Source organism: Oreochromis aureus, linkage group 16 (assembly GCF_013358895.1).
Source record: "Oreochromis aureus strain Israel breed Guangdong linkage group 16, ZZ_aureus, whole genome shotgun sequence".
Lineage (NCBI taxonomy): Eukaryota > Metazoa > Chordata > Actinopteri > Cichliformes > Cichlidae > Oreochromis > Oreochromis aureus.
This window is the reverse complement of record NC_052957.1, coordinates 18,170,862-18,197,793: the sequence shown is the minus strand read 5'-3', so window position 1 is coordinate 18,197,793 and position 26,932 is coordinate 18,170,862. Positions and strand designations below refer to the sequence as shown.

The 26,932-nt window shown below is 40.2% G+C and overlaps 1 protein-coding gene across 1 annotated transcript; it reads right to left on the bottom strand.

Moving 5' to 3' along the window:
- Positions 1–555: 555 nt before the first annotated feature.
- Positions 556–26,122, bottom strand: frmpd4 (FERM and PDZ domain containing 4). Its single transcript, XM_039600389.1, has 17 exons — positions 25,834–26,122; positions 18,849–18,965; positions 14,141–14,301; positions 13,745–13,847; positions 13,039–13,084; positions 12,044–12,148; positions 10,975–11,082; positions 10,479–10,610; positions 9,530–9,649; positions 9,247–9,383; positions 8,798–8,924; positions 8,457–8,546; positions 8,166–8,348; positions 7,861–7,993; positions 6,812–7,774; positions 3,740–4,945; positions 556–2,287 (listed from the first exon to the last, which is right to left on the bottom strand). The coding sequence occupies exons 1-17, from the start codon at positions 25,872–25,874 to the stop codon at positions 1,032–1,034; spliced, it is 5,028 nt and encodes a 1,675-aa protein (XP_039456323.1). The 5' UTR covers positions 25,875–26,122; the 3' UTR covers positions 556–1,031.
- Positions 26,123–26,932: the final 810 nt, after the last annotated feature.

Genomic DNA, 26,932 nt, shown 5'->3' with positions numbered 1-26,932 from the left:
GTTTGAGCAATTCATTACTCACTAGGTTGGCAATTTAGGTTCAGATGGTTGTTTGCCATGAAACAAGTATGAACATGCATGTCATCCTGAATCGAAGTGATCAGTGAGCATCATCAGGTCAATTTTGACCAGGAGTTCACTATGTTGGCATTTAAGCACCTTGATGCTTATAGCCTCACTGAGCTGCTGGCTGTTGTCTTTTTCGTTTTACTCAGATGCATACACATAATGCACAGTGACTACACTCGTTCTCAAGCTGTGCAAAAACATTCTTTCTAGCCCTGTACTGTAAGTGAAATAGGCCATCATCATCTTTAATGCAAAAAGCACTTTCACCACTAAAGCTTGAGCGAAAAGTAAAAAAAATTAATTATTGAACACAGTTTCCAAACTAAATAAAGACGCTTTATTGAATGAAACTTCAGTAACAAACTTTTGTAGCCGAGAGATTGGTAATGACCGAAACTGTGAGCGAGCAGAGTGAAACAGAAACAGACAACAAAACAGTTCATACTTTTTAAAAAGTTTTAATTTTTTTAATGACATTGACAAAAATAACAGGAAAGTACTCAGTGTTTATGTGTAAAGTATTCATTAAATTAAGTGACTCAAGCAAATGAAAATATTTTACGCGTTACTTCAGTTTTATCACCTCTTGTCCTGTGCAGCGATTTGTTTAGAGCTTTATATAGTGTATGCATTTCTTCAACGGTGTACTTTTTTACAAGTTATAAACAAGATACTAATAAGTTTGTGTCAATCTACATGTTAAGCTCTCAATAAAACCAATAAATCATGAAAATAATCCCTATGAAGTAATGTTAGATAATATATTTGAGAAGAGAGTCATATGCTTTTTAATATAGGCCTTAATATAATCTATTTAAAACTTTAATTATTCGTATAATCATATATTTTCTTTACATAATAAAATACTGTATACACAAGGCAAGTTTTTTTTAATTTTTTTCACAGCAGTTCACATTGGTTGTTAAACCCATGTCTCTTATGTATGGCTTTGAAATCAATAATCAAGACAAAATAACAGTTTTTTTGTTTAGCAGTGTGTTCAGTGAGTGAGTTAGTGTGTTTATAATAGCAGACATGGTGGCAGAATAATGTGACAATGCATTCACACTTTGGTCACCGGGGGAGCCTCCTGAAGCTGCCTCAGCAGCTTTCAGAAGACACACGTAGTTCATGACGACCTCATCCACCTGGGCTACCACCTCGCGCCGTTCACTGTCAGTGCTCAGGTCTTCTACTAGCGACATGCAGGCTTGCGTTAGGCAGCACAGCGTGTGGAAGCTGTGCGTCAGCGTGAGCAGCAGCTCTTCTGGGCTACTGTACTCCATCGCCATCTGACTGCAGGCGCCACTCAGCACTTTGGCCTGCATGAGAAGCAGCTGGGTGAACGTTTCCATGTCAGCCTCGCTGACCTCATCCATGGCAATTCTGGAAGGGTGGCCTACACTTGAACGCAACACACCAATCATCTCTAAGGCATCCTTCCGTGCAAGTGCGAACCCCGTGTGAAGGCTGTAGGTTTTTCCTTTCATTGAGTTAATGTGAGCTAGCCGATCTTTGAGGCTCATGTTCTTCATATATGAGGCCATTTTGCTCCATTCAGCTTTGTAGTTTCTCAAGATAGTGTTTTCCTTGCCATAGAAAGAAACTGAGCTGTCAAAGAGCGGATCATGTGAGGTTATCTCTCCATCTTCATCACCGGCATGAGTGTTCGACTTTCTCCTGAGGAAGCAGTGACTGAACGGCCCACGACACTTCCATGCATCTGTATCCAGCCTCGGTGCTGTTTGCTCGGGCATCAACAGAGAAGCTCCTCTTAGCAGCCGTTCACCAGATGAATTACAGGCAACCGAACCTTGGGACAAGCTCGTGGGTAAGGTTTTGGCAGAAAATGTCATCTGCTCTTTTGGGGGATCTTGAGCCTGCAAATTCTGACTATCATTCTTCCCTGTAAGTATGGCTTTGGTCTTTACAAACAGTACTTCTAAGCTCCTGGAACCTGGCATTAAGGTACTCCAGCTCCTCCTGAGCATCCGAACCCTGCGCAGCTTCCGGAGGCTGCCTGTTGTTGGGTCAAATGAAGATCCGCTTGAGGGAAAAGCCAGGGTGTGTGGGTCAGGCTCAGGGCTGGCCTGTGTTAGCCCTTTGGGCTCTGTGCTACTTTGTAATGATGAAGGTGACATGATTGTGGTGGTGGTACTGGTCTCATTACAGAGAGCTAAAGATGACTCTTTCCCAGCCTTCTTCAGCTGTGTGCAAGCTACACTAGGGGTAGTAGGAAAACAAAGAGAACTGTTAAGCATCTACCTTAACATTAACACAATGTTCTTCAGTCTCACTGTATTATTGGTTCCAGTGATAGAAAAGACATAAAGTGCACAATTAAGAAGGAATCTCTTAATCCCGGTGTAACTGATGGAAAATGTTACAGAGACATTATCAATCTAGTCCATATAGGATTTCATAACAGCTAGTTAGCTTAGCATTGCAAAAGACTTTGGAGACAAGGAAACTGGCTCACCAAGCTCAGTCCAAAGGCAACAAAATGTACTTATGAGCAATCATGAAAAAGCTAGCTTACATTAACACTTTGTTTCTCATTTGATGAAGCTGTACAAAGTGCAGAAAGTCAAGAGGTAACATTTAGGACAATAACTTTTAGATGTATTCATACTTTCTCCTTGTCTCCGATCTTTACAGTAAGCTAAGCCAACAAAGCGATGTGAAGCTTCATATTGGATAAACAGATATAAGAGTAGTATGAGTTGCAAGCGGAAAGCGAATAAGATTAATTCCCAAATATGTCGAGTGGTTCATTGAAGAAAAAAGTGCAATGTGTATTGGCAAGTAATTTCAAACACATAAAAACAACAACATATTTATCTTTTAACCTCTGCTTATATGTAGCTATGCTTATTGATCTGATTCTCAAATTTCCTAAATTTTGAGACATCTTTATATGTTGCAGTCCAAAGTACAGGCAAAATAGATGAGATTATGCTTGTTCTCATAGCCATAATAAATGTCTAAAAGGAAAATTAAAATCAGCAAGCGCATATAACACCAAGCAGTTCACAGATATCAGTGTTTGTATTAAAAAATACCACAAAATCTCATATGTATTTCCATGGAAAGCCTTTAAAGGCCTGTGGACTACCCATTTTAGTTTTTAATAGAGCCTGCTTGATCATCCTGACTGATATCTTGGGCTGTTATGGAATATCACAATTACATCATTGTCAGCATGTGTGCTGTCTAGTGGACTGACGTGAATACTGCCGAAAAGATGCCCACAGAAATTTGGTGTCAAGACACCCAAGTTTGTTCTGACTCCATAATTTCAGCAATGACTGCAGCACATGAAGCAGACTGTCATCACAGTTGAGCGGATATGCAGAGTCAAAGAGTGTCATCACAGTAAAAGGCGAACTATTTTGTCAAATATGTTTGGGGAAAGTTATTAAAAACCTGCAGTGAAAATTTGATTCCCTTGTGGTTATACAGATGAGGGGTAGAAAAAGATATCACTGACACAAAAGCAAAATCTATCTACAGGCATCTGCCTTGAAAGTAAGTCAGACAATGTTTTGTTTTGTTATTTTGGTAATTTGTGTAACTTCTCAACCTTATATTTGCCTGTTTTGATGAACTGTCTTAAATGTTGATCTTACCAGGTTACAGATTAGAGGTTCACCCTCCTGTTTAGGTTTACCTGTGGTTTCTTTTATCTTGGGCATTCTGTGACTGCTGTCCCGTGTAATTCCAAACCCAGGCTCAGCACTGGTAGCTGCATGGATCTTCCTCAGCAGGGTGGGGTCCATGGGGTGGCTGACCTTCCCTTGCCCGTGGGCCCCATAAGCCTTCTCCTCCGCAGTGACATAACTCAGCCCCTTGAGCGAAGACTCGGACAGTACATGCATATTGTCTGTGGCACAAAGGGGAGAGTCCATAGGGGTGACACAGCTGCTGCTCCCTGTGCTACAGCCTGCATCTATTGAGGAACACTGCGAGCTTTGGAGAGAATGAATGCCTTCGCTTTGAATTGATGACATGCGCTTGCTCACGTGGTATTCGTATAACCGTGAGACATCTGGCTCTGACTGTGGAAGCTTCGTTTGCTGCTGCTCATTATCCTGTGAAGCAGCGTCACCCTCTGCAGGGACGGGCCCTTTGGATGGGGAGATGAGACGGGCATTTAACTGTTGGCTTCTTTCATCTAAGTCCTGCTTCTCTCCCTTTGCTGTCAACCTGTCTGCGTGGGAAGCCTGTGAGTCACTCACACATTCTGGAGCGAGATTCTCAGCCATTTTGTTTCCAGGCACTCTCTGCTGCCATTTTTGATGCCTATCTTTAAAATGAGTTCGCCCCAGATCAAGTTGGTTCATGTAATAGGAATCTCTCACAGTGAAAGCGTTATATTTCCCAACAAGATGAGGGAGCTCCTCCTTCGCTGAGTCTTGAGAAGCCGTGTTTGATTTGTCAGAATCGCAGGACTCTCCCTGGATTCTGCTCTCAGTCTCTCTCTGTTTTCCTCTCTGCCTGCTCATTAGGGAGCCAATGTGCATCTTAGTGAAGTATTCACTTACGGATTTTATTTCCATTGTCTCTGGCTCCATCTCGCCGCCATTCGAGTGAAATATCTGTGAGGAGGCGACAGCGGAGGATTTTGCCTCCTCCTCCTGTTGCTCCTGGGGTTTGTACTGCATAGCTCCTGCTCCACCGTCACTGGGCGCACTCACCTCTGTCTTTTCCTCACTCATGGCATGGTATCCTTCTGCCATGGCTACATGCATTCTCAGGTGGTTCTCTGAGTGTCTCTGAGCAGTGGCCAGCTCAGAGCTCTCTGTCATCTCTGAGGAGTTGGTCTCATTGCCAGAATCAGAAGAATCCGGACTAAATGCTCTCGATATTTCTACACCTGTGTACAAAAGAAAGACAAAAACCTCATTAAGAAATTCATTTGAGGCAAATGGAATATATCACAGATTGGCAAGAGAGTAACAAATAATTATATGGATGATAGTGTAAATTACCGTGTAAATGATAGCTAATGTTAACTCAGGAATAACACATTTAGTAATAAATATAAATCATTACATAATAACATTCCATTTAAGAGTCTTTAAAATATTCAAGTGTTGGTTAAGCATCTAATTAAAAACTAAGTAAGAAAGTAAATTTAAAAATAAATAAATACATTCAGTCAATCACACATCAGTCAATCAATCAATCATTCAAACAATAAAGACATCAGTTAATCCCAAAACAGCACTGAAATTATAAACATATACACATCTGCATGTGTGTTTTGTCATGTGAAAAATACTTTTTTAAAATTCGAAAAAATGTTTAAAAAATTGACAAAATTATTGATACCCCTTAAAAATTAAAATAGTTGGAATTTTGCAATATATTTATATTGTAAGCATATACTTGAGTTTTCAGAGTTTGATGCTTTATAGCACTTTTGAAAATGGTCAGATGAGACATGAATAACTGTGACAGTATAGGCAATGACTACCAGACTGTTTCCAAGCAGGTTAATGTCACGCTGGAATTATTATTAATAACTTTAAGATCTATGGGACTGTAGCCAACCACCCTGAACCAGGCAGCCGGTGGAAAACTGACGCAACAGAAGGAGTAGTCTGTATGGTGGGTGAGAAACCACAGAAAACTTAAAATACATACAAGCTGTCTTCCAGGTAAAATGGTATTGGGTCAAATGTTAGTGATTTTCTAAATGAAAGTGGGGGATCACGGAGGAATACCCAGGAAAGCCCCATTTCTGAAAGAGAAACTTAAATACATGGAACTTGCTAAAACGCTTCTAAGTGATGCGGAGTCATACTGTTTCCGAGGGGATTTCCTTTAGACAAATGGAAGTAAATTACAGCTTTCACAAAAGAAAAGATGAGGCTTTAAAAGAAAAAAAAGCACCATCATCATTGTGAGGTATGGGAAAGGGTCCAGTACAGACATTTGATATGAGGCTGCTTTGTTACATCTAGCATGACAGGTTATGTTGACACTAATTTAAAAAAGCAGATTATTGAGGCTTTTAGGAGCAAAACATTAGCTGTAGCAGTATCAGAGAGCTCTGTCTCAGTCCCAGGTCATGGCTTTTCGAAGGCATAATGGCTCAAAAACATGCATCTAAAAGTAAAACATAAAAGAGAATGAAATATTAGGTTGTTCTAAAGCGGCCTGCTGAGAGTCCTGATGGTAAGCTGATTGAACATCCACAGATAAAATAAACAACTGAAGGAAAGCACCTGTGAAACCTAAGAGAACAGGAACAGAAATCGAAACTAACTGCTGAGAAGTGTTAAGGCCTTATTAAGAGCTGCAAAAAGTTCCTGCCAAAAAAAGAAACTGCTGACTTAAAAATATATATATATATATATATATATGTATTTGCCAGTCTCGACTGATTAAAAAAAAATTGTCTTTACATTTGAGGGTACCAATAATTTTGGTGACGTCTATAGACAGCTATGTAAGATGATCTATTTTCTGTTATTTCTAATAACCAACAAAGCTTTCACGCTGTGTACTTTGCAGTTGTGAAAACAAATGGGTCCACAAAACAGGAATGAATCTCAAACTGACACGATAATGAACACAAATGTCTTTTTTCTCTCTCAAATGAATGAAGAAATACTCACAAATGGAAACATAGAACAAAATGGGCTTTATTGAAAAAAAAGACCAACAAATCAAAATGAATGTCTGGAACATGTGTAATGTTAATGGATGAATGTTACAATAGTATAAGGAGAACCTGTGCTACTCTCTGACTGTGCTGGACTCTGTTCCTCAGATGCAGCGAGGGCTTCGAGTGCCTGTAAGGTGGATACCACTGCATCATCCAGTGGCTTCCCGGGGCCCTCTGCTCCATGGGTGGGCACTGAATCTATGAGGGACACTGGGATATCATTGCAGGCCCCCTGGGCCCTTATCCCAGCCCCCTGCTGCTCCTCCTCATCAGAGCTGTCCCTGAAACCAGGAGGAGGAGCAGCAATGGCCATGTTAAGAGAGTGCAGCAGTACATCATTGTCCTCCTCGTCATTACCCTCCGGCGGGGGAGGGAGGGAGGTCAAGTCAATGATGTCATCGCTGGACCCTGAGAGCGAAAGCAACGTAGGCTTGTCAATGTCACTCAACACCATGTCTTCCTCACAGCTGATGTCATCCTCGTCCTCTGCGTCATCTGTTGTCTCAGCGTAGCAGATATCATGCAGCAGTGGCTCCTCGATGCACTCAGTAGGACCAAAGATTTTGGTAGAGTACTGATACCCATCCTCTATCATCCTATAGTCCTCATCGAGACGCCTGTACATGGGGCTGTGATTGTCTAAAATCTCTGGGCCTTCATCCATCAGTCTCTGGTAGCCCAGATTTTGGGGGTTTACACTGTCCAAGGGTGGGTCTCCAAAAATGAAGGACACCTTTGCACTCCTGGAGGAGTCTTGGGGTTTGGGTCTCGGGACATTCATATATGTTTGGGAACATGAGACTCTGCAGCACTCCACTCTCTCTGCATGGTGAATTGAGTGCTGGGGTTGGTGGATCTCAGTTATGTAGACCGGCTGGCCTTCGCATCTGCCATGATCGAGGTAATCGCACTCTTGGTCAGAATATTCTTGGCTGCATCTCTGGTTGTTTCTGTCCTCGCCTCCTTTGTGGGGTGTGCTATATGTACACTCAATGGGTTGGTAGTTCTGCTTTACTCTCGTGGCGTGACCTGCAAAGAGGAAGCAAGACTTGATACAAGTCTATATAAAAACACCCAATTCTGATGAGTCATCTTGCGATCAGTTTTAGGCATACTTGTTTCCATGCTGTCAGTGTTTTTGGCCACGTTGAAGATGGAGCGCCGAGAGTCCACCAGTAATCTGTAGTAGCCGGCAGTCAAACAGGCCAAATTCATTGCGTCAACAGACTCCATTAGGAGAGTGATGGGCTGTGAAAGATGCACACAATCAGACAAAGGGAACAAGATAAATGGCACTAGTTGGTGGTAAAATGAGATTATAATGACTGCAGAGCAGGCTTGCTGTTGTTAGGGTTAAAGCAGAAAGTACTTGTGAAACAACATATTGTTCTCCTTTTAAAGAGGCAGAAATTTTGTTAACCTTTACATCCAGAACATGTAGTTCCACTCGAACCCTGTTTTCATCTTCTGTGTACATCTCAATGCGGTTGACATGACTAAAGTCTGCCAGAAGAGCCACCAAGTTCGTTTTGGTGTTAATCACATGACTGATGCCATATTTCGGCCCCACCAGCAAAGTTACTTCTGTGTGCTTCTCGCCTTGCTGTAAAGAGGAAGAAGGAGGCACCGTAACTACCACTGCCGTTATGTAAATTAGCACAATGTGGAACAGGGTGAAACCAGTGAGAGGTGACAAGAAAGTTTTACTCACGACTAGTGTTGATTTAAAGACGCGTCCTCCATAAAGCCTCAAATCACTGAGATACTTTAGATAGTGGACCTTTGCTTGCAAAGCAGTTAGCTGAACGGAGTAAAAATAAATAGTATAAGGCACAAGGTGAAAATGCTTAAATTAGGTATTTACAGCAGTTAGGTTAAAAAACAGTGCAACACAGTCTGATCTACACAACAGCCCCGAATGATTTATTTCAAGTATTAATACTCCACTAGGTGGTAGCCAAGAGTCAGATCTGGTGCAAGGAAAAGAGGAAGATGAATAGCCATGCACTTGCAGAGAATAGACAAAAAGAGGAAAGCAGAAGCACATTCTACCTTTTTACCAGGCGGCACCAGGTTTTGGTTGGTCTTGAGGATGTGAGTGAGAGCTTTTTTGATGTTTTTCTCTTTCATGCTAGACAGCACTGCGGGAGGCAGGAACAGCGCCAGACCCCACTCCTTCCTGCAGATGCGCAAAAACAAAAACGAAAAAAAAGGTCACTCATTCACTACGACAAACAGTCAATTAATCATTCTTTTCCTGTGATTGATTTACCCAGAGGCGATGCGGGAGTTTACGGATAGGGTGCAGTCAAAATGATCATCTAACCAGAGATGTATCTTTTGATGTTGCAGCAGTGCTTGTGAGGTCATTATATCATTTTATTGTTTGAGTGGGCTTAAGTTTAAGTGTGCTTTACAGCTGGTAGAAGCAAAATAGGCTTTCAATTAGATGACATGTAGTTGATTCCAGTGAAGACATATGTAAAACCCAATCTACTTACTCAATATACTTCAGGGAAACTTTCTGGGACTGTTTGGTATTGATGGTTAGTATATACATCTGCAGAGCAGCCAGACGGAGAGCCATGTCGTATTTCAGCTCTGATCCAAATCTCTCTAATACCACATCATTACAGCTCTGGAGAAGACACAGACAAGAAGAGGTTACACTTCAGTCACACTTGTCGTCATGCTTAAAAAAGGCCCTAATATTGTCTAAAATAACATAAATAATGTTTAATTCAATCTAATTATTATGTATTATGTGTATCTCCTGATATTTACCTGAACATAGAGGTACTCAAATGCTATTGCATCTCTTCTAAGCAGGTCTACGGGATCCTTTGGGACAAAAGTGATCCGAAAAAAGCACTTCATTTTGTGGGACCCTGGCCTCTGCGTCACCTAGAGGACAAGTCAGAGATAAGGAAGGTCCTATTAGTCATTAAGTGTTTATGTCTCTTATTTCCCCAAGCACACTGTTGTACTTTCAGATAAGTACACGTGAAAAAATCCATTACATGCAAAAAAAATAATAGGCTACTATGTAACATTTATAGTCATTTAATTAATAGTTTAACATTTTTGAAAAAGTTAAATATGTATTTCTCAAAGACTTTGGTCAAACGCATTCTTATATCTATACGTAAAATATTTAAGTGGAGCCAGGAGATGTTTAGCTTAGTGTAAAAATTATGAAGTTGACCAAATGAACACCATCCATCCATCCATTCGCTTCCGCTTATCCTTTCCAGGGTCGCGGGGGGCGCTGGAGCCTATCCCAGCTGTCATAGGGCGAGAGGCGGGGTACACCCTGGACAGGTCGCCAGTCTGTCGCAGGGCCAACACACAGGGACAGACAACCATTCACACTCAGTGGCAATTTGGATTATCCAGTTAACCTATCCCCACAAATTGCATGTCTTTGGACGGTGGGAGGAAGCCGGAGTACCCGGAGGGAACCCACGCAAACACGGGGAGAACATACAAACTCCACACAGAAAGAGCCCGGCCTGATGGTGGAATTGAACTCAGGACCTTCTTGCTGTGCGGCAACAGTGCTAACCACCGTGCCACCGTGCTGCCCCCAAATGAACACATTTTGTTAAATCAACACAAATATAAGTGTTGCAATTTTTTTTCTAGGATTGTTTTATCATCTTTATTTTTAACTTATAAAAGAGATACACTTTGGACTGTGTACTGACGCTTTGTTTAATGGCACCCGTCTCACCTGAGTTAGCATCTCCTGCTCATGCAGGAGCATGAGTTTGCTGGCAGATCCCTCAGCTCTCTGCTCGAGCATCAGAGAGAAGTGCTCGATGCTCTTAATAGATAGCTTTTCTTGCAGGGTCAAAATGACGTCCTGTCATATAGACAATGTCACGGTTAATACAACAAGTAAACTGTGCAGATGCAGCAGCTTTCTCATGTGCAACTCAGTGTCATAACTATAGATCATTTTCACAGCTTAGCTCATGCAAAAAACACGAGCATTATTGAACAATCAGAATTTTTAACTGCAGTAGAAGAAAAATAATTTGGGATAGCAAAAAAAGCTAATTAAAATTCATTTCTGCTTGGAATCATACTTTCACTTGAAAGGTTTTGAAGGCTGTGTTGAAGAGAGGATTTTGCACTTTATAATGTACATTCAATATTTAAAATGAACATCACTTAAGGTTACGCAACAGCATTTCATAGTGAAGGGGCGTTCTTCCACCACCTACCTTAATGGATGTGGTGCTGTCAAATTTAAATGATTTAGTTTGTCCGTTTTCCAGGTACACCTTCAGAACATTTGGCATGAAAAGAAGGGAGTTGTCCTTCACAGTTTCCTGAGGATATAATATAACATACGTGATTAACAGATTTGACTTTTTCTAAGTGAAAGTTAGCTAATTTGATAATCCGCTGTGGTGCATTAGTTGGGGTTGGGTGGGAAATTTTTAACTGGAAGACACACTCAAGAATTAAATGTAAAAATTAAAAGGAAATCAAAGAAAAGATAAAACATTTTGAGAAACATACTTTTATGAGGTGATAAAAAGAGATTCACACCACCGTATAGAATGAATGTACTGCCAGGAAACAGTTGACTTAGCTTTATGTAAAGACTAAATGTGGTAAAAGTAAACCTGGCTCTGTGCAAAGGTAACACAACTTCTTCCACCTACTTCTATAGCTCGCTAATAGCTGTTCATCTCACAATAGTACAAAGACTTCAGGAGGTGAATATTTCCCAACAAAGAAATGAAGCGTAACATAACACTTTTTAAAAAATGTATCAGTTTTACATTGTAGTTTTTGAATATTTAAAGCAAAAAGGAGGTAACTTGTAAGTTGGCAAGATTGTTTTTTAAGGTAGAGCTTCTTATTTCCGGCTAAATGTCACTCATAAGCATATGCATGATAGTCACCCTAACGCTTTTTTGTTTTTTTATTTCAAAATGGTGTGCCAGCTGTTGTAACAAATATGTGACTAATGATGGGTTTTTTTTACATTTAATTTTCTCTTCTATAACATTTTTAAGCCAACAGAGTTTTGGTATTTAGGGTCAGAATAATACTGACATTTTACTCTGTAGTTTCTTTTTTCTCTATGTCACTTACCCAACAGTGTTTCCCCTTTTTTGTCAATGTTCTGTCTTTCAGTCATAAAGAATTTAATTTTACAGTTTGGGATTTATAATATCTCTAAAAAAAAACTTCCAGCCTTAAGAATTCAAGTCTGCTTCTGCCATCTTCTATTCAAAGCGTCAATGTGTAACAAATGAATTAGTGTTCAATGTGACTTACTGGGACCTGTCCATTGATGATGACCTCTTCAGCGAATCGGACTTTAACAGGATTAGTCTTTAACTTGGCCTTTTTGGCTGCACTGATGAATGCCGATTTCGGTGACTTTTAGAGGAAAAGAAGGGGAAAAAAACAGGCATTAAAATGTGTGTGGTTTTTTTCCCTTCACAAAATTCAAGGGCATGCTTCCTTCTTGAAACATGACACCCTCCTATTACTCTCTCTTTGATGATGCAATTAAGGTGGCACTGTGCAAAGGGATAAGAGAGAGGACACCCTCATGTCATTGAGCCTGCAAAGAAACCCCTGGTAAACAGAAGTAATTACAGACAGGATTATAAGAGCTCGGTCCTCAAAGTATTGTACACTGTTTTTCTGCAGCCGCAATCCTTGCTGTTCCTAAAGACTTGTCGTGTTCAGGACTGAGCAAAGTGAATAAACAAAATGCATGATGACTGGATGAAATCTGAACGATAATAAACATTACGATTACTGTTTCATTGTATACAGTTTTCTACCACACAAGACATAGCACAGGTTATAGTTTATATTTTGATTTTTCCTTTCCCTTGTTGTGAACATGCAGTGACGGTTTGGTCTATTTTTGAAGGGAATTCAAGCATAAATCCATTCCCACTGAATTATTATGTGAACTGTAAACAAAGGCCGAATATATGCTCCTGGCACTGTGTGTTCACCGCCATCTGGTGCTCTGTGACTCTAGTAAATGCTGGAGTGGCAGGTTCACATGAGGTTCTGTGAGGATCTAACACTACAACATGAGAAAACTTGGAAAGATTGCAGCAATCAGACTCCCCGTGAGTTCACTGGGCTCTAACACTTAGCCCAGGCATTACTGATGCTGTGCCAGAACTAACATATGGCATGATTAATGGCTTGTTTGCACAGAGTCAACAAAATAATCACCTCCAAATGCACATATAGCCAAGTGGAATGTATCGGATTTCATTCATAAGGAGGACAGGGAAACTTACTGGGTACGGCTGAACAACAGTTAGCAATATGGACTCCTTGCAGCTCCTGCGGGATAAAAGCAACAAAAAAATAATGAAAGGTTAAGTTTCAATGAATGCAGTTTATGAACAACACAATTAACACAGTCAGAAAAGAGCAGAACAAACACAGTTTCAAAGTGGTGCACCTGGCAGTCCTGTCTTGGCACCATTGTGCTGAGCTTTGCTGCAGAGAAGAAGCCTATTCAAGGCCACAGGAGCTGTAGAGGAGTGGCCACATGGGCACTTTTCCCTCTACTAATGTACTGTTTACAGACTGCAGCACAGGTCACGCAAGGACCAAATGCTCACTGCCAGCTTCTCAGCTGTGTGAATGAAATTAATCTAATGAGACGCTTGAAGAAACAACAACGGCAGCATACAGCTAAATGAAGCAGGTGGCTAGAGTAATGTTATATTGCTTGATCTATCCAGCTATGATATGTGATTTTTGAGCATATCAGAATAAGATAAAGAAATACAGTGTTTGGTATGCTTAGAGTGCTTTCTTGTTATTTGCAGTTATATACAGTATCTCCATAGGCACTAAACTGTTTTATATATTTTAGAGCAGAAATTGTAAATAAAGACATTGCAATGAACTACAATATGTCAGTTTGTACAAAAAGTAATCAATCCTTGGATGTTTGGGTGTTTTTATTAAAGTTAATTAAGAGTGCTGTCATACCTGACAAGGTCGATAACCCTCTCTCTGGGTGCTGAACTGACTGCCTCATCATTAATCATGATGATCTCGTCCCCTGGGATCAGTTTGCCTTCTGATGGACCCCCTGTCAAAACACACCAAAAAAGACTTAATGGTCCAAACTTTGCACGGTGCTACCATTTTTTTTTTTTCCTTTGTTTCCCTGGATTCCTGTCTCGGGGCTCAAAGCTCTAATGAATGCTTTCTCATTGAGGACTGTTCAAATCAATGAATCATCGACGTAAACTACAGCCTCACTGGGTTTTCCTCTTAGCCACATTTTAGGAGGCTTTCATCTCGTGTTGATATAGTAACGGTCATGGATTGAATGAGTCACTGTGTTGTGGTAGAGTCCACTGTGTAGCTGGATTGTGCTACCTGGCGTGACTGAGCGAACCACCACAGGTTTCTCACTGCCTGCTACGAATCCAAAGCCAAGCACTGGGTCTCGCCTCATCTCCACCTTCCGGGGCGCTGGCGGTACAAACTTGTCTCCGTCCAGACGAACTTCCTCCAGGGAGTTGCTCTGGGAGACGTGGCTGTGGGGATAAAAAGGAGGTTAACTGTTTTTGTGAGGGCAGGTTGGTTTTGATTGATCATAAATAACTGTTGCTGGTTATTAGTAATCTTGACATTTTTGTAAAAAATAAATAAATGCAATTTACAGACCATAAAAATAAGCCAGCAGATTAATAGCAGCGTCTCTAATTGTTAAATGCTTAATATAACCACTAAAATGAATGTTCTCTGAGAAACAATGACAGCTCTTACAGGAGATAGCTATTGAAAAATTAAAATGGGAGGACAGACATCAACTTCACTGTATACAAAACTGTAATTTCTTCCAAGTACCCACAATGTTTAAAAACAAAATGCCACATATTGTTTCAGAATAAGGAACGTGTACAATGCTGCAGAAATAGAGCATGTGGGCGATGCTAATCAGGCTCCAATGTTTGTATTCTCACATTGCAATGCCTCACAAAGAATCTGTACTTCTCACACCGTTGTGTTAAATGTGTTAAATAATAGGCATGTGTTTCCTTGCCAGACTAATAAAGACCCAGGACAGTTATAATATAGAGTGCCATGTCAGTGAATTTTCCTCCAGACATTGCTTTTTTTTTTCTTACAGCAATGTTCCATCCTTTGTGATACAGTCGGACACTGTAAATACTGATGCATTGGAAGAACAAAATATTAGGTCTTACGTAGAGTCTCATTCTTTTGCATGAGTGCGGGCTTACTCGTCTGGCAGAATTATGTCGCATTACCTCTCTCGAGCATGAAATACTGTAGCAGCCAGTACCTTTATTACCTGCAAAGACTCATGCAAATTTAAAGGGTTTAGGCTTAAACATGAATTTATTCTTATGATGTCATGATGTTTAGATCTATAATGTTTAGATCTATACTGTATACTGTGGATGCACGTTGTGAATGCAGTTTCTATGGTTTGTCTGGCTGAGAACATTGTTAGAGTTTAGCTAATGGGCCACCATGATTGAGAGTGCTGGAGTGATTAATCTAGCCTGCTTTCATTATTCACAGGGGTTGTTACAGTAAAATATTATATGAAACAGTTTGCTGTAGCTCTGCAGTGCATCCAAAAAAAGCTTAATTCAGAATACATGTAGGCTGTGAACCTGCTCAGCATGAGAAATGGTGTTTGATTAGTTACATAGCTGCAGTAACGTACCATTTTAAAGCAATAAACTTTTGTTGTAGATGACAGGCGCACAGTAAAACAGTTTCATTTTTAAGATTTACTAATATTGCTACCATTGATAGCTGGCTGCGAATCAAGACTCTAACCTTATCAAACGTTTTGCTTCAGTTACCATGGTAAAATGAATTTTCTCAGTCTTCATAAGAGAATCATCATTATATTAGCTTTTTGAACTCAAAAGATGTGAAAAGCCAGCGTGTACGATTCACATATTCTGTGATCAGATTTTTAAATTTTTTTTTTTTACAGTGTTTCTCTGCTCTCCCTGGCTGCAAAAGCAGCAGCGGCAGCAACTCCATATGGTGCCAACAATGTTGGTTAATTAAAGCTGTGGGCAGACAGTGTGTAATTCACAGTTATTCTTGACACATGTACTGTTCACCAGTAAATACTAACAATTAATCTTTCACGGCACAAAGACACAGTGAGATCTGTCAGTTGCATTCCCAATGCAATGAAAAGGCAGCAACAGCAAGTTGCTGACAAGTTCAGAGATGTTAAATGACTGTCAACTGATATTTTGGAGGTGGAGGATTCAGCTGCTTCTTCCCAGGCTAATTAACATGTGATGTTCCATTAGGGTGAAATTCAGCTGCTGAACGGATAACAAAAGATAATCAAAATGGCTGTTGTGTTTTCTTTGTTTGTTTGTTTGTAGTAGTGTAGTCCTAAACTAGAATTGAATCCTTTCGCGTACCTTTACACAATATTTCAGATAGAGAATATTTTTCTACATGAAGTTGTAATTCTAATATAAAAGTCTATAAACTGGTTCTATAAATCATTCTCAGTGGCACACTGATTCACGGTTGGTCAAGATTTTTGTATGATTTTTGTTTGTATGCACTGTATACTAATTAAAATTAACTGTGTTAATATTATGCTGAGGCCATTATACATGTATTTGCAATTAGGAGACTATCCTGATTGTTTTAAAAAAAAATAATAATAAATTACAGCTTGAAGTCTTCCACTGGCAATTAAAAGTTACAAAACCAACCAACATACAGTTATCCCACATTATACTCTCTCAGATGTTTTAATTACAAAATCAACAGACTGAATACCATTTTGCATCTACATTTTAAAAATAATTGATTAAATGACCAAACAAACACAGGGACCTCTTGTCCTGGTGGTGTGATACAGTAGTATTGGCAGGCAGAACGACTGTGGGCAGAATGTGCAAAGTCTGATGTAACAAGACTGAAAGCTGAAGCTTAGTTAAAAATAATGAGTCCCATTATGTCAACTACTTGTATCGTGGACCTGGCCATTTTTTTCTAAAATCTATTTGCTTCTGCACAATCATTCCACGTTCACTTAAAATCATTAAAAGGGCAAAACTATTCCGTTATTTTATAGCTAATTAGGAAAATGTATCTGTCACATCTACTTCCCTAGATAGGTAGTCTTTTTAAACAGAGATATTAAATTTCTTTGTACAGCTTATTTAATACATTGTATTTCAGTTTGCAAGCATATAATCTTAAATTATTATACTACCTCCAGTGTACTCCCACGACTCAAGAGTATAGAATATTCCATAAATTATTAAGTGATGCATTTAAAAGAAATTCAAATAAGCTTTTTATAAACTGCAGCATTTACAAGACTTACGAATTAAGTGTATGCTGTCCTCCTTAGCTTCTTAACCTTGAAATTTCACACATTTTGTCCCTGCCTTTAATACCCCAAAGCATTGACTGAAACATTTTGTCTGTCATCATATGACAACTACAGTTATTACATACTGTATCGCAAAACCCTTTGGATTTTTAAAAAATGGCCAAGGAACATTTAGTTTGAATTTATGTGTCAGTTTTATCTCAGGAATGACAACCTCAGCAGATTGTGCACAAATCAAAACCATATGGACCTGTGCATTCAGGAAGAATGCTGCCGCCTCCTCTCCATGGCCACCTGCTAAACATGGCTAGAGTCCCATTGTGCGGACAGCCATGCATCCACTGGTCTGTAATCATACCCATTAGCTGCTAGTGTAGCTCTACCGCATAGTGCACAAGCTGCACTGTGAGCTTTACGGAGAAGAAGATAAACAAAAAGCGACAGCAAGAAATGCTGGGCCGATTCTCACTATTGCAGTCTCATTTTGGCCTAAAAGGTCATCAACAAAAATCCCAATAACACCCTCCCATCTCAGGTTCAGTTACACGAATGAGTTAATGTAACTCATTTAACTCTCTCAGTCCACTTGTGTCAAAACATATCCCTATATTGTTGTAGCTGCTTTAAATGACATGACATTAATAATTGTGTGTCAATCTGTTCATATTGTCTGGTAAATACTTTATTCATGTGCTCATCCCACACAGACTAGACATGTATTCCACTGAGAAATACAACAGTTTAGCATAGGCATCTAAGAGGCTTGACAAACTAAGATAGCCACTTGATTATTTATGAATCTTCCTTAAATTTAGAAAGGAAAGGCTGGAGCCAAAACAGCCTCCACGATCTGCCTCTTGCAGACACACTCTGCATCCTGCACTTTCACTGCTCCTTACTTCTTATATAACTCCTCTGACATCACGCTTCTCATGCTATAACCCGTGTGTGACAAGCGCATACCTCCTATTCATATATTAAATAAACATTTGTTGTTGTTTTTTCCACAACTGGAAGACGTATCTGTATTACAAAACCTGCTGTCCTAATAATGTCCTTGTTACATTCCATAATATTCAATGAGAAGAATTAAAACTCCTATGAACAAATGAAAGCAGAGAATATTTTTCCAGAAACGGTTAGTATAGATTAGGTTGTTAAAAGCATGTCTATTTTGTGTTTTGACGAAATAGTAAAAATCCCGACCAAATCAACATAACAGCAACACTTGTTACACTACTGCACACGCAAACACACGAAGAGCCAGTGAAGAGTTTCTTTTTACCTGTCAGTACAGATTTCCACAAGTGCCAGTTAAGAAGGATCAATTACGCTGATAACACTATAACCCTGCATCCTCTGAGGAATGTGAAGACTCTCAGATCAAAACAAGCTCCTGCACAGGTGAATTTCTTCATCATCATCATCATCAACAACAACAACAACAGCAGCATGCACACACTTGCGCTCTCAAAAGCCCTCTTCTGCATTTGGGAGACTGCATGAGGAGTATTGTGGGTGTGTGTGAGAGCGTGAGAGAGAGTGAGAGTAGGCAGGGGCAGAGTGTGCGCAGCAGCGGAGGGAGCACAAAATCAGTATTCTGAATGCACAGATGGAGACAGTGTGGAGGCAGTGACGTGGCTGGAATAATCACAGGTTGGCAAAGCGTCTGAAACATCTGGAACAGAGCGAGCTCCCCCTCACTTTCTTTAAACATAGGGCACTTACTTGATGTAGCAGTCACGCCCCTCTCTGTTGGTGCCCATGTCCCAGCCATTTGGGGGTCCCTGTGAAGCACTCCAGGTCCCTGAAGGGGGCGGCCAGCCTGAGGATTTGGTCCTGTGGCTGCAGAGGCAGAAAGAGGAGTCAAATCAAGCTTAGCTTGACTTTTTGTAAATCATTTGTGGTGTCATTAAAACCTGTGCAAAAATGGTCAGATCGGCTAGTCTAACGGCAAAGTAACTAAAAACAGTATTTGCCAAAGAGATTTTTGAATCTTAATAGAATAAATAAATTGCACAGATAACAAGCGATTCAGCCCAAGTGATAAGAGATTGTCCGATTCCGGCGTGATAAACAATGTTCCATAGTCATGGTTCACTCAGTGCATACAAATCAAATTAATTACGTAAGCTCGACACACAGGCGGAGTTGTCATGCCTCACTCTTGTGCTTTGAGAGGCATGAAATTGGTTTTATTTCTAGATGTCAGTGCATTCTTTATAAAAGAAGCCCAGGGGAATTCTGTCATGAAGTACTTATTTGATTTGCTCAACGCCAAGACGATTTGATAAAGTTTATCGGAGAATATAACCAGCCATAACCGCCATCCTCAAAACAGTTCATTTTAGCCTATTATCTGAAAGACAGCAGCAGTCTAAATCTCGGTTTCAGCTGATTTTCTGATTCTTACCAGCAAAACAAAGTTCTGCACAATTACAAGTTGGCAGAGTGAAGGTGTTCACGAGAACTGTAATTGGTCAAAATGCTTCCATCTGTCTTTTCCTCTGCATCCCATTTCTTTTGTTCCCTCTATCTCTGTCTTTGTGTCTGCACACTGGTGATGGTATGAAAGCAGTGGCAGTAAGTTATGTCACTTCAAAGGCTTGTCTGCCGTGTAACAGGGCTCTTCGCATTCATTATTCAAAGCCCCTCTTTCTTTCCCTCTAAATGTTTCCCCAGTTACTGTACCGATGATAATAAAATGCGTGCGAGGTGTGCTTGTGTCTGTATGAAAGAGTGCGTCCTAGTGGGTGTGTGTATGCACATGTCTATTACATGAGATCTTAATAAAGTATTACCATTTCATCAACACGTGTAAGCTGAAAGAAAGGCCACAAAACACTGCAAAGCTAGTTGGTGCAAACAGGTAGTCAATGACAAAGTAATGCAATAAAAGCTGAAGCACAGTTCTCAAGTCAGCTAGCCTAATAAAAACACACATCTGAGTGCTGCTGGATGCATTAAGTCATATTTAATTCATTTCAAAAACTGAATTCTGCAGTGAAAATGGTGTTTTTCCTTTGGGTACCGCATTTTACGTCTGCCTGCGAACACTGGTAGCAATGTGATTTACTTTAACAATACAGTGGTGTGTTTTGGCATTATTAGTGTTTCCACACAGATATGGATTTATTTGACCTACAGTACATTAGCTGGGAACAGGCCTCGATGGTGTATATTTAGAACATTTCCTGCAGCTCATATGATGTGTGTGGACACAACTAGATACTGTCTGACGCTGTTGGAGCCACCTCATTGACGAGTCCTCCTTGTACCCACCATTGTACTAGCAGCCATTTTAACACAGGCATTATCTGATGTTGAAGATTTCTACATTTTTCTCAGGAGATGTTCAAAAAATCCAACAAGTGCATAATATTGTAAAACAATGATATTTTTTCCCAACACTACATCTTCAGCAGTGACCTGCTTGACATTTTTTCCAAAGGTCTACGCCACAATAAAGTGTATTACTTACAGTTCCAGATGCGGTGCCTTCAAAATATATGACTGAAGTAATGATTTGCCCCAAAAAATCCATTTCCTACCTCTATGCCGCAATGTATCAGCAGCATAGTGATAGATACTGTGATCTTTGATTTCTTTTGTCTGCAGACAGGAGGACCATTATGCCACTACGTCGCAGCGCTCCAGCTTAACAAAGCGTCTGAAAAGGTTCACCCACTGGTGGACAGTGAAACCGATCTTCCTCAGTGAGCATCAATAAATAATGCCTGCACAGTCACATCGGACTAAGTAATCAAGCGCTAAGTAGGCAAGCCATGCTGCACAATTCATGAACAGGTTACCCAAGAGTCAGAGTGAGGACAATTAGAACAAGAATTTGGGAGGCAAAATGTAGTTCCTGAAGGCTTTCTCGGAGCATAAATTACACTAAAACCACAAAATGCACAGAGGCCTTTTTTGTATTTTGTGCATGCTTTTGGATTGAGCTCATGTTATTGGATTGAGCATGTAGCAACCAAAAACATTTTTTAAAAGAGCGCCAAAGGAACACTTAAAAGGAATGGGGAAATTAGGCTCTCCTCATGAAAGTCTTTGGTAACACAGAAAATAACATCAGGGTTTTATAATCTAAACTAGATAAATGCAACAGAATGTTCCTCATTTGTGGATTTGTCTTGTTTTCAGAAATTAAAAGAACAGATGTTCCAGTCAGTAGTTGAATTGTTCTGTCCTGGTGATGGCAAAAAGATCACTTTTCAGTGCCTCATAAAAAAAGCATGAACAGCGTGACCCTTGCTTAATCACAGTAGTTCACTTTCACTTCATAGAAGCATTCCAGTGTTATATGAATGCTGAAGTCCTGTTTATTTATAGACAAGCCACAACTAAGAAGAGCATTCCAACACAGACATTCCAGTTAGTTTAAATAATTTACTTTGACAATCTTGATGAGGGTTGGCTATGTGAAACCACATTCTGGTGCCACACGTGGGCCATTACGCATACAGAGAAAAAAGAAAAGTAATTATTCATGAGGTATTATATTTATATATATATATATCTATATATATATATATAGATATATATATATATAGATGTGTTTTTGCTCTCACAAGTCTATTTTGCAACAAAGACTCCTATTTGGAAGCAGCAGCAAAATGTTACTGATGTTTATGTGCCGTTTCCCAGGGGGCCCGAACCTATTGCATTTCCTTTTTGTTTCCTACACATTTCCCAGCATGCACCAGGCAAGAGAAAGCGAATATCCCCAGGTTGAGAGAGCCATACTAATTTCCTTTGCATATGCCATCTTGAATAAATCATCACATTGTTCATCCAGTGCAGCCAGATTAGTGTGATACAGGGATTCTGTCTTACAGCATGTACTGTATTAAAAAAGCATTTTTCTCTCAGCACAGCGTTCAGCATTTTCTGTCAGATAAAGACTCTTAAAGACACAAGTTTCATATATTCCCACGATCAAAATGACCTTGCTAGCAGCATTAAAAAAATGTAAAGGTAGAGCAATTAAAATTTGACATCACCTTATTCTAAGGTCAACAGTGGGGTCAATCTTACAATAAGTGGGTCTTTTTGTTCAACTCTTCCTGCTTGACAAAAAGGGGAGTGTTACAAATATGATTCGAGGCACACTGTGAAGAGGCACTGATTCTGCTTTCTCAGTGCTCTTGAATTAAACAGACAGTTATGCATAGATAGGCCACTAATGTGATTCTGTTTGGATATGAAATCAGTGGAGAGACAGCAGACGAGATGACCATCTCCTGGGAGAGAGCCCAGGGAGTAGAGCAGAGTGGCTCAGACAGAGTGGAACCACTCTGATTAAAGGCCCTATTCCTCTGCTCCTCTTTTAGAGACTCCTTCCATCCTGCTGAGGGCACTGCCTCTTGTTTCAGTAAACATCTGCCCTCTGCTCGACTTGCCAAACCACCACCTTGGCTCTAATTCTTTGATCGATACGAGAGCACAAAAGAGCACGGACCAGCCTGTGATTTATATTGTGTGCTGCTGTATATGCATCAAAATTAAAATGAAGGCTATTGCTATGTAACTACTAATCTTGGAGCAAACTGCTCGCTTTTATGTACAGAAATGTTTTCTTTGCTGCTCCACATTGCATCTATTTGACGTCAGAGAAGAAATCACTGTTTTTCTACTCTGCAAGAAATGACTTTCCCATGACCACATCGCATCAACGCAGCCAAAAATCAAACTGCCTGGGTGATTAAAATTTCTTCTCTGTCCCATATAATGCCATTATACAATAATATTGAAATTGTCTGCACAATAACACTCACTCCAGAATAAGAGTGTCTGTTTTCCCCATTACTCTAAATGAATATTGTATTTCTGTGTTTGTCTTCGTAAGCACTGATATTGTTGCCATGGGCAACCGCACTATCCTGAGCAGCTCTCTGGTGCCTCTATATAGAAACGTTTTTTGGTTAGTTAATCTCCTCTGGGTGGGTATAAAAAAGCATCTGGGAAACAGCCCACCCACTGTGATCCTCCTGCTATGTTACAGTGAGTAAGGGAACCTCGATGTCCCGCTGTTTACCTGTTAAATGGCAAAACACCATTATCTTACAGAAGAGCTACTATTTGAAAGCTGGATATAGTCTGCAGTAGCACTTAAAATATAGGAAACACAGAGCATATCACTAAATATCATATCAGAATCTTAATGTGCATGATTGCATACACACAATGCATTTCCCAGCCCAGCAGTAGACCTTACTACATTTGATTGAATCAGTTGAAATGATAAATCCAGCAGTAAAAGATATTCAAAGCTAAACAAAGAAATCTGTGTTTTTTTGTTATTACACTGCTTTCCCCCCAGCCATCCTTTGTGCTACAGCTCTCTATAGAAAACATTAACCAAATATAGTGATGAACTTACCCTGTGGGTGCTGAACTAGACATGAATGCTCCTGCACCTCTTTGTGCTACTCACTGCTTTTACGCTAAAAGCTCTAAAGCACGCAACATAATAAATAGTTGCCTAAGACCTCATCCACCAGCCAGCTGGCTACCATTTCTGACCCAGAGTCCTTTCTGCTCTACTCTTCCCTGAGAGCTTCTGATTTGAACGCTAAGTATGACAGATCTTTGGGTCTGTGTGTACGCTGATGAACATTTAGGCTAATCAATTTGTGTCCAGACCAGTGATTTCCTGTGGATAAAGTTTGCAGTCAAAACATGTTGAACAATGGCTCACATTATAGATTTTTTTTGGAAAACACAGCCAGAAAGGATCCAAGTGAGCAGCACAAGCATAAAGTCACACAGTCCAAGTAAATTAGCTTTAGCTGTTGTTCTGCATTACTTGGGTGCGGGAAAACATGCACATTTAATGAACATAGCCATCATTTATATAAGAGTGACTAAATATAGCTCCAACAAGATGCAGTGAACAATATTCTAGATGTTTTTTTCATATATGAGCATGCTCAGCAAACAGCTAGATATTGCTGTACACCTTTTAGCAACCCAGTTGATTCAGGAAAGCCCTGCCTGCCTATCGCTGCTGCTTATATTTAGAGAAAATCAAAAGTGTAACTGTATTACAAGGAAAATAAGTTCTTAATAGCTAAACAAAAGCAGCAATTTCAAAGAGGACATTATTGCTTTGTATCTTGTTACAAAACTTTAAACAAGTGGAAATGCTAGCTTGATTTTTAAAACAACAGAGAAAGAAGAAAATGAAAGCTATATCATCCTTTTGCTTCTGACAGCAGACACATCTGGGGGTGTTGCAAGGCAGGAGGAAGAGACAATGAGGGGACCGTTGCCTTTCTTGTAGCTCTCTGAATAAATATAGAGGGTTTCGCTGTGAAATATAGACTCGTGCTGACTTAAATTCCTAATGGTAGATGAGAAGGAGACAAACATCAGCAACAACAAAGGGAGGGGAATGCTTCTGTAGAAGTGGTAACTCATAGTCAGGGTTAGCATTGTGTGGCATTATTAACAGTGACAGGATGCAGTGATGGTGGTGGTCCACTGGGAGCCGCATCATTGCTGCCATGGAGGGATACTAAATAGAAAGCAGTGCTTCCGTACGACGATGGAAAATCACTGCTACCTGTTTGATTTCCAGCTGAAATGTTATGAAAAAGGGCCTCGTAAATAAACCGACTACTGAGGTGCAACGCTAGTATTTTTGATGCATGTCTTTTTCCATAAACAAAGAACTAATGAAAAATTGCCAGTGCAGTTCAGTGATGACTCATAAGTGAAATGATACGCTCCTAATATACATTCCTGTGACACACAGTATCTTGTTTAATGTATCTTGTTTGTGATCAGCTGTTCTTCCCATCAGTGGTCCGTGGTGCCTCTAATGGAGCCAAATCCCCTAGGAGGATTAATGTCCACTGGGGGAGATCAACTCAGTCTAGCAGACCCATGTGTGCGCAAGGTGAGGTGTAAGCCCCGTCGACGAATGAATTCCTCAGGAGTTATTTTAATCTATGCTTTGCATTATCATTGCTTCCAATGACTTCTTCTAAAACAAAACCAATATGAAACTATGGATCTGTCACAAATGAAAATGACCCACATGACGGAAGTAAACATGTAAACCGAAATGTGCTGTCTTTTAATTTTAATTGCAAAGTGTCATGATTGAAATGTTCTTCCTGTTCAGGCCATATGTATTTTGATTTCAAAGATAAAAACCACTCATATGTAATAACTCCAGGCAGAATTAAAACATTTGAGAAAGCTATGATCAGTACCCTAAACTGACTCAAAATGAAAATGACTTAAAACTCTGCTGAGAACTAGCAATCACTGCTATGACTCAATTTCCTGGAATATTCTGAAATTTTGCAACATCCTCTGCTGATTCTTCTCATGTTTCATAATATCTATGGTTACCTTATATTACATAATACTCGAGCAGTAACCGTGTCCAGTGTCTACAATGTTTATGAACTTAGATACATACAGTTTAGACACATGAATCGCATCACCAATTGCATCCACCCCCACTGCCATCTCTCTCACTTGCTCATTCATTTCACATCATACGTGACTGCACAACTTGCTCTCTTGAACAAATCAATAACTCAGCATTTTTAATACCACTGTTCAACATGTGATCCCTGTGTCGCTCTCCGAATCATGCCTTTGAACATACAAAACGCCGGCTGCTACAGAACGAACAGGCAAATCCACAGACTGGCAAATTCATAGCAGCATTCGTTGGACTCACCCTGACAGCTTTGGCATCTTCACAAAGCTGAACACATCCATGTGTGCTGCAGACTGCAGTCAAGGCTACAGATTCACCATCTACTTCACTCCGGCCCCATTATCCCTCACACTCTTTGGCAATAGAGATTAAATAATTTAAGGGGGAAAAAGTGGAGCTTCCACAAGTCAGGAGGAGAGATTAGTCCTGTTTTCTGTGCTTCTGCATGGCTGAGTGATTGCTGTGTCCTCGCCTCAGCAACACAAATCCATAGCCCATGGAAAAGGATCTGGCAGCGCAGCTTCCCCTGGTTACATCCTTCAAAGCATGCCTCTGTTAGCTGCGTTAAGCCACCTTCATTTAATTTCCATCGCGCTGGAATGATGTGCGGGAGCCGCACAGTAACAACAGCTTTGGAGAGAGGCAGAGAGAGCCAGAGCGAGGGGCAGAGGGAGGGAGGGACATGGGTGGTGGTGGTTGTGGGTGATGAGAGTGGAAGAGAGAGGAAAGAGGAATGTGAGAGGATTTGTGATGTTTGTGTGTGTGCTTAGTAGCAAAGGCACAAGAATTTCTAGTTAAGGATGGATCTGGATTCTAAGAATTGCTCGAAAAACAGTCTGATCAAGCTATGTGTGGGTCTTTCCATAAAGCGAGAAAAGGTTGAAAAGATTAAATAAAAGCCGGCAACGCATCATGTGCACATTATATGCAACAGAGGAGTAGCAAAAGCAGCTGAAGAGACGGGAGGACCTTATGTGTCCCCTCCCCAGATGAGGTCTCTGCATCACAGCTGCACATTATAATTCCTATACTGTACAGTGCATTTGTTTTGACCTTTCAAACCAGTTCAGCAGCTAAATGCTCACTCTAATTGATGCAATTCATGTGAGGTCAAACATTTTAACATTATTGTCCAATACAAATAAATAAAGAGTTAATATATTGGTCTTAAAAGAAGAGCATGACTTTAACATGTCATGATAACAGGATCTGTCTTATGTTGTTAATAATGCCCAGAGTGCCGAAGCAGAAGGCTGTTGGAATTTCAAGTGGTTCAGATGTTTAAAAAACGCCTCAATGCCACATATCCATCGCATTTGCAGATCACCACAAGGTCTAG

Coding starts and splice junctions, on each gene's coding strand:
- frmpd4 (XM_039600389.1), bottom strand. CDS start 25,874: ATGGATGTGTTCAGCTTTGTGAAGATGCCAAAGCTGTCAGG. Junction 7,775..7,860: donor CACTGACAGCATGGAAACAA/GTATGCCTAAAA, acceptor TCCTCTTTGCAG/GTCACGCCACGAGAGTAAAG. Junction 4,946..6,811: donor ACAGTCAGAGAGTAGCACAG/GTTCTCCTTATA, acceptor TTTTGTACACAG/GTGTAGAAATATCGAGAGCA.